Here is an 8,320-nt window from a genome sequence, read left to right as displayed (position 1 = left end):
AAACATTAGATGTAAATCATGATTCCTCACTGGCTGTCCTTGTGATGGGGCTAGCCTTGTTACTGCTTGTAGAGCCTCTAGTCTCTTGGAATTGGATGCAGTGTATGGTAAAGGGTTGGCACTTTTTATGAGATACCAGAGGATAGGGGTCCAGGGGAAGGTGACAACCTTGCTAGAGGTCAGAGGTACTAGGGGGCCTCCTGGTGGTGGGCTCTGGTGCAATCCAAGTATTGGAATGTGAGTGTGGTCCCTCCCCTTCCCTTCAGATGCCCGCTGGTATCCTTGTCGTACATACCCAGAGCTGCCTCGGCTGTGTTCCCTTGTGGTGGGCTGCTGGCTGGAACCCTGGAGAATGCGTCCTTCTGGGAGCTGAAAACAGGCTTTTCCCATTGGCCTCACATGCTGCCCTTAGAGCCAGGGGGCTGCACAGACTTTCAGACGGAGAGTAACACTCGGCACTGCCTCGTGACCTACAGGCCTGGTAAGTGTGGGGTGTGCTCCAAGGGCCTCCCGTGGTTTGGGAGTGAATGGGTAGAGGTGAGGGGTGGCACAAGTCAGTATGCCCATCACTGGATAGAGCCCTGGTTATATTGCAGTGAGGGTGGCAACCCTAAATCCCATAGAACTTGCCTCTCTGGTCCTCTCCAGTGAGGACTGCAACAGATACTGCCAGCTACTCCCTGGAGGTGAACTGGCTACTTCACCAACCCTGCAACATAAAGTAATGGCTACGTGAATCGGGATGCCAGGTTGTGTGGCCGGCCGTTGAGCCACCTCAGATCAATTTCATGTTTTAGTAGATGAAGCCAGCCAAGTAGGACTCAGACTAGAGTAATTGACTAGTAACTCATTTGGAGCAGAGGAAGGTAGTAAATAGATGAACATCCATGGGCATGTGGACCTCTCAACCCAGGGGGAGAACACCTGATAGCCCCCTGTGCCCAGGTGGTTTCCAGACTGAAGGTCTGACTCTAAATTCCTGTTGAACCATAACAGTGGTCAGGCACCTGTATCCAATTGCTCACACTTCTGATAGTTGTGGGTAGAACTAATGTGTTTTCTTGCGTTTGGGCTGGCAAGCTCTCTGCACTCCTCTAACATCAGGTTCTTAATCCTTCCATTGTCTTTGAGTTCTAAGCCTGTGATTGCTGTGACTGACATGCCTGGAAGGCATGAGGACCCATGTTGTTCCTGGCTTTTGTGTGTTGTTGATAGGTGCTGCCAAGGAAACCTGCCCGTGGAGTTTCCTCGGTGGCCTCTTTAAGCATCTCCAGGTCTTTCTCCTATGTTGGCTTAAACTCACAGGTGGATTTGAACCGCCAACCTTTTGTTTGGCAGCTGAGCACCAAACTATTCCTCTACTTTCTTGGTAACATGTTTTATTTTATTGAAATACACAATTCCATGGGTTTGTGGGGTCCTCACTTGAGGAATGGGGAGCGGGGGAGCCTTTCAGTCAGAACTCAAAGAGCAATAAACCCCCAGACAGATTTAATGGAATATAGTGGTTTTAATAAAAAGATAACTCCTGCTCAGAATTGTTTTCTTCACAGGTAAAAGCCTCTACTGTAGGGGATGTGCTTCAGCCTAGCCTAGCCTAGGACTTCTGGATTTCTTTTGTGCTCTATGGTAGCTTGTTATTTTGTCTGTTATCTATCCTTGATAGTTTAATTAATATATGTGACTTTTCTACCCAACTAAATTCTAAGTGTCTGAGGTTGAAGAACTTGGTAAAATTCTCTTTGTATTATTTCATGGGCCAACATTGATTTCTCTGTCCTTTAGATAAAAACCATAACACCCAACGAAGTGTGCTGATGGAGATGTCTTACAGCCAGGATGATGCTGGAGAGCCGGTCTGCGTATGCCGTCCAGTCCAAACGTTTTGTGGGGGGCCCACTTGCAAACTACTGACCAAAAATGCCATTTTCCAAAGCCCAAAGAATAATGGTAGCCTCCTGGTGTGTTCTGGTGATGAATCATCAAATTCAGCCCTGGTGAGCCTGTTCGTTTTCATTTATATAAAAGCAATTTGCATAAAGATTTATTCACTAGCGGAAAGTTGAAAATTATGTGTATGTGTAAACATTTTTGTTCACAAGTATGTAAAACAAAAGAGTTCTCTATCATCCCACATTAGCATTACCGCAAGTGAATTAGCCAATATGGAACACCCAGCACCTCCTAGAGATATCCTTGAATGCCAATCTAATTAGACCTGTATCTGAGCTGCTTGATTAAGTTGTTCCAGCCAGATGAGAACTTGAAATGTGATTACTCCAGCTGAAGAGTGTATTTCATTTTAGAATAGCTAACTGAATGCCTGAGGAGGCCCCCGGCATCGCGAGCAGCACCACAGTGGAGCGAGCCTTTTCCTTCCGTTGCAGAGAGCAGACAGACATGCCCAGGGTTTGTTGTCTCTAGCTGCTGTAACACATACCATAACGGGTGACTTTAAGAAACACCGACTTTCTTACGGTTCAGGAGGCTAGAAGTCCAAATTTAAAGTGTTGCCTAGTCAAGGGGAAGGCGTTGTTCTGAAAGAAGGTTCTTGTGTCAACCATTTGTTTCTGGCTCCTTGGAGAGATGTGTCTTGATCCAGTCTTCCCAGACTTCTGCTCGCTCGCTGGCTTGTTTAACCTCTGCTGTCTCGGCACACCCACACGCACTAATCCTACTCATTAACATAACAGAGATAACATAGAGGCTAGGGTTTATAGCACATATTTTGGAGGGTGGGTGGGGTGCACGACACTCAGGATTTGGGCGTTTTATATCAAACAAACTGTCCCCAGAAACAAATCATTGGCAAAAGGAAAAACTGGAAGGTTGACTGATGTAGATTTGAAGATTAGGATATATAACTGCCAAGTGGAATGTCCTTGTGGTTTGCACAAACCAAACTTTTTTTTAAATAAATTTTTTAAAGATGTATGCCTAGGTATTAGTGTAATGACTGGGCTTGTTCATTTTGTTGTACATGATGACCTTGAGGTATAAGAACATGTATTTAGGGAGAAAATGACTTGATGTTGGCAAATGAAAAATGAGATAGATAAAGCAAATGTGAGATATTAATCGTCGTTGAACATGAATGTTCAGGGCTGTGTGTGTGTGTGTTTTTAAGGGGAGGGGAACACCGATTAGAGGTGATATCCATGAGGGCAAAGATGAGGACTTTGACATATTGACCCATCTGTACCCCTTCCCCTGGAAGAGTGGCTTGTCACAGAGACTGAAGGAATGAATGAATGTGAATCTTGGTTTGCCTATCTGTTTCCTGGTGAACTACTTGCTGGTCTCAGCCCCTCAGTGAAGAAGGGTGGAGGCAATCTGCATATGTAGCTCAGCCAGATAAATAATCTGATGATTGACAAGAAAAGAAAGCACGTCTGGCCTGGCCCCAGTTTAATTGACTGACTCCTAACCTTTGTTTCTGCTTGTCCTCCTCAGCTGTGGGATGCCAGCAGTGGCTCCTTGCTGCAGAAACTGCGGGCAGATCAGCCTGTCTTGGACATCTGCCCATTTGAGGTGAATCATCACAACTACTTGGCTACCTTGACAGAGAAGATGGTCTACATCTATCGGTGGGGGTGACCATCAGACTCACCGCTGGTTATTGCTAACAGTATCTGTGCCAGTTCCTAGCAGCCTCGAGCAAGCTCACTGCTTATCACCTGCAACCTAGAACTGATGAACTCATGATTTCTTTGGATTGGCCTGATTCTCGGACTTCAGGTCACAGAGACACTGTGAAAGGTGCCAGCAGCTGCATCCATCAAGATGAATGCCTGACCAGTCATCCATCCACAGTCTCCATTTCATGGGTTAAAGGCCTTTCTTAGTCTTTGTTGGGCTGGGTTATCTTTCTATTGGGTCTAACTTTCGCCTAGACCTCAGAGAATGCCCTTCCAGCATGTTACTTAGGTAGGGGTATGCACCAGACATTTTCTGGGGCATTGGACCCTCTTGAGTGGTTCTGTCAGTTGGGCCCCTGAAGGGATCTTAATGTTACTTGGTGGGGTACTGTAGTCTCTTTAATTGAACACAAGAGGGCACTACAGAACCTTCCATAGGGCTTGATTTGTTTCTGACCTCAGGCTGACCACCGGTCTGGAGCCTTGGTCTCTCATCCCGAGTCTGTGACAGGACATACGGCCTGCTCTGTGGTGGTCAACAGTGAAGTTCCAGACATGCCGTGCTGGGGAATTGGCAAACCCATGGTGGCATTAAGTCCAACCCATTCTGAGAACCAAGCATTCCAAAGGATGCATTTATTCCCCTTGGACAGCTTAGGATCTCAGGAATGGTTTTACAGACGCTCAGGATTTGAAGACCACTATTTCCCCCTCTAGGGAAAGATGAGCCATGCATCAAAACACTGACTGGAATCTTTTCATGGGAACCGAGTAGGGACTGAGAGAGGGCATCCCACAGAGGAGCCTGACTGCTCCTCCTGCTCGAGAGCAGAGGGCTTTCTCACGGAATGAAGCCCGAGAGGGAGGAGCACCTCAGATTGCTCTCCTGCCTCCACGCCTCCATCGTTTTACCAGTGAAGTGGTTGTTCTCAAGAAGGCAGTAATGGGGGACACTGTAGATGGTGGAGAGATTCCCACTCTCGTCCATTTTAACCCCACATTGTTCAAATCAGGGCTGTATTTTTCTCCCCTTGGAGGACTTCTCTGTTTCTTTTTGGTAGCAGAGGTCCCCCAAAGTTTCCCTCACTAGGTAGGGTTTTTGGGATAGATTTCCCCAGACTATTCCAGGTTTCAGTTTGTACCTCTTAAGGAACTTTTTTATTGGACATGTCTTTTTCTTGAATTACTCTTCTTGTATATTCCACGGCATTTTCCACAAACCAGCTTCCAGGCCTGGGAAAGAGCCCCTCTGAGAGGAGTTTAGTCCTTTTAAAGTACGTTGGTGATGAAGAGTGGCTTCCCAGGTCTGGAGCTCCAGTGGCAGAGCAGGATTTGAAAATTGAAAGGCATAACTCTTATCGTTTCACCAGACTATCACACAGAGGTTGCAGGCAGTCAGGCCCTGGCTACCTTAGTTGTTGGGCTGCACAAAGTTATTTTATTTTATTTTCCCCGTCTTGCTAATCCTCGATTTCCTGCCGTAAATTTGGATGCAAATTCATGTAGATGTGACTGATTTCTTCAGTGAACATCCATACACACACACACACACACACGATTTGTCTCTGTAGACCTAGGCTCTGGTGTCCTCTGGGCCACCCCATCCCCTCATCCATGTTTATAAGCTTGTTGCCCTGTTTGAGGTTTGAAGTTCTATGGGCTCCAAATCCATCCACAGTCTCTGTCCTCTGACCCTGCTTTGAGGCAGGGGATGAGATCTCCGTTTGTATTCTCTGTTTTAAGGTTAATATGAAAAATAAAGCATTTACATTTGTTAGAGCTTTTTTTGTCTGTTTGTTGTTTGTCTCTTTGGCCACCAGGGGCTGGAACACATACCTGCCCACCCTATGAGATCTTTCCCTTTCTTGCGGTACTGTGTCTGAGCTGCAAGGGATGGTTCGTGGATCTGAAATGTGCATCTTATTTAAACTGATGGGATGGCAGAGGCTTTTGAGCTGACGGTTGTATTTGACTGTAGCTAATGGGATGCCCTGTGTTTACCTCTTAAAAACTCCTGTCGGTACTTTGCCTACTTCTGGGTTTGCAGCCTATACGCATTTTCCAGACTCTTGCCTGCACAGTTCATTTCTTTGAATAGGCAGCACTAGCATGAGGCTGGAAAATAGGGGGAAGAGAGGAGGATAAGGGCCCTTTCCTGTTGCTTTCTCCCTTGGCAGCCCATCATGCAGGGTGGCAGCAGTGAACAAGGTGGGCATCTGGGTGCCTGCTCAGGCAGCACACTTGCGGCCACTTGGCTCAGTTTCTTTGTTGTTCAAGGCTAGGGATTGCTATTGTCATGAGTCGCAGCATTGGGGATCAGGAGGGAAGGCTGGACATCTTCCAGCTGCATAGCAAACGGAGTTCACCGGATTCCAGGATGGAACGCCTAGGCGTGAGCTTTCCTCGCCAGTGGAGCCTATGCCCTGAAGCTAACGGGAGATCCGGTAAACCGCAAATTACTAAGAAACCCAACACGACCAGCCCTCTTCCTTCCTTTGTTTCCCATCCCGGGACTGATTGTGAGTGAAATTCCGCAAGCAGATGCTTCTGTGTCCTCCGCTGTCCGTCTTTCAACTTCCTTCTCTGACTAGCAGCTCCACTGCCTGAGGGTTTACAAAGGGCCTTCCTGTGCCTTCATTAACCCTTCAGCTGTTGTGGACTGAGTGGTGTTACTCCCTTTGACAAGGGGAGAAACCAGTGAAAAATTCTCATGAAAAGTGACATTTAGATACCCACCCATTGCCATCGAGTCGATGCCAGCACATAGTGACCCTACAGGGCAAGGGAGAACTGCCCCTGTGACCTCCTGAGACCAGCTCCTCCATCTTTCTCACCAAGAGCAGATGGTGGTTTCAAACTGCTGACCTCTCGGACCATAGCCCAACCACTGTGCCACCAGGGCTCCTAGCTGGTGTTTAATTAAAATGTGCACATCCCAATCTTTCCCTTTAATTCCCATTGCTGACAGCTCAGCAGGAAAGCTTGCTTACACTTAGGTGCAAAGGACTCTGGCTTCTTTAATAGCTGCCTCCAGAACAGCCGAGGCTGTGGGATTCCCCACAAGTTATTTTTCTGTATTTTAATTAAAATATAAATAAAGCAGACTATCATGGGACATCAGTGAGACATGTATGCTCTTCCAGTACCTTCACTTGTCTTGGGTTCCTGAGGGCTGAGACTGACACAGCACTTTTTTTTTTAAATCATTTTATTGGGATCTCATACTTTTTTAAAAAATCTAATCATTTTATTTGGGGTTCACACAACTCTTATCAAAATCCATCCATCCATCCATTGTTTCAAGCACATCTGCTGCCCTCATCATTCTCAAAACATTTGCTTTCTACTTGACCCCTTGGCATCAGCTCCTCATTTTTTCTCCCCCCTCCCCCTCCTCTATGAACCCTTGATAATTTATAAATTATTATTATTTTGTCATATCTTACACTGTCCAACATCTCCCTTCACCCACTTTTCTGTTGTCTGTCCCCCAGGGAGGAGGTTATATGTAGACCCTCCCTTGTAATCAGTTCCCCCTTTTCACCCCACCCTCCCTCCACGACACAGCACTTTCTAATGTAGAAAACGGTTCCTAGAGGAGTCTGCTAGGACTACCAGGCTCAGTGCTGGGCACAGTTCACTTGCAGAGTGACAGGTGGTGGTGGCCCTGCTCTGACGTAACTCTAGAAAGCAGGGCAGAGGGCTGACTGAATAGGGAGCCTGCTGTTGAATTGTAATTTGAAGAATGCCATGAACATGAAAAAGAAAGCATTTGGAAAAGGATATCAGTAATGGTTGTACAACACAAAGAGTATAATCAGTGGCACTGAATGTAGAAGTCATTGAACCGGAGAATGTTTTGTGAAAATTTTTGTCACGAAAAATAATTACATGCATAACAATGAGTATAAGGAAAAAGACAATGTTCTTGAGTTGATTGTGTGGTGATAATTGCACAACTCTTATGGAAATGATTGAATTATATGACATGGATGAAGTATCAATAGTGCTGTTTAAAAAAAAAAAAAACCTTAATCCTGGAGGGTGGTCAAGTAACTACCAAGCAAAAGGGCCCACTCAGAAGTTGGACATGGGCCTTACCAATAATACAGAGCTGGCTTTGGATTAAAGGAAGTGTTGAGCGTCGAGGAGGGAGAAGTTGAGATCATGACTTCACAGAGGACTGTATAAAAGGACCTTAGTTTTGCTACCTACACCAAGCTCTGTGTAAACTGATGACGGTCGCACGGGATGTTGGTTAACCAAAGATCATCAGAGCTTGTCGGACCACTGTTTCCTAGAATGAAAAGATTTCTGCCATGGATAAAAGTTATTTGATGCCCACCATCTTCCTAACTTAGGTTTTTATTATACCCATCGCCCCCTGCCCTTTGTTTAAAATACTGTGAGGCTCAGGGAGTGCCGCAGGAGCGTCCCATGGATTGTTAGACTTTGAACTCTAGCAGTGGTAGAGGAAGGGGTGGCGTGGCCCTTTCTGTTACTATAGGAGAGGGCTTCAAAAAGTGTGGGGAAGTTCCATTCCCTTTTCCTAGCCCCCCCCCCCCAAGACATTGTTAGATTAGCTAGTCGTAGGGAACAGATAGAAAGGAATGCAGGATAACATGGTGAGGGGAAGACGAGTCCAGGCTTCCCTGTGAAGAATTCCTGCAGAGTAATCTCCA

At 46.2% G+C, this 8,320-nt stretch overlaps 1 protein-coding gene across 1 annotated transcript in view; it reads left to right on the top strand.

The window, feature by feature from the left end:
* RFWD3 (ring finger and WD repeat domain 3) overlaps positions 1-5,417 on the top strand; it is a 35,012-nt gene extending 29,595 nt beyond the window's left edge. Inside the window, exons 11-13 of the mRNA XM_013005159.2 lie at positions 267-481; positions 1,786-1,997; positions 3,454-5,417. Of these exons, the coding sequence (XP_012860613.1) occupies positions 267-481; positions 1,786-1,997; positions 3,454-3,597 (571 nt within the window). The 3' untranslated portion in view covers positions 3,598-5,417. The remainder of the gene's footprint in view (positions 1-266; positions 482-1,785; positions 1,998-3,453) is intronic.
* Positions 5,418-8,320: the final 2,903 nt, after the last annotated feature.

Source organism: Echinops telfairi, unplaced genomic scaffold (genome assembly GCF_000313985.2).
Source record: "Echinops telfairi isolate 266 unplaced genomic scaffold, ASM31398v2 ScPeMD7_2291;HRSCAF=2852, whole genome shotgun sequence".
NCBI lineage: Eukaryota > Metazoa > Chordata > Mammalia > Afrosoricida > Tenrecidae > Echinops > Echinops telfairi.
The sequence above is the reverse complement of the archived record's forward strand: the minus strand, read 5'-3'. Positions and strand labels throughout refer to the sequence as shown.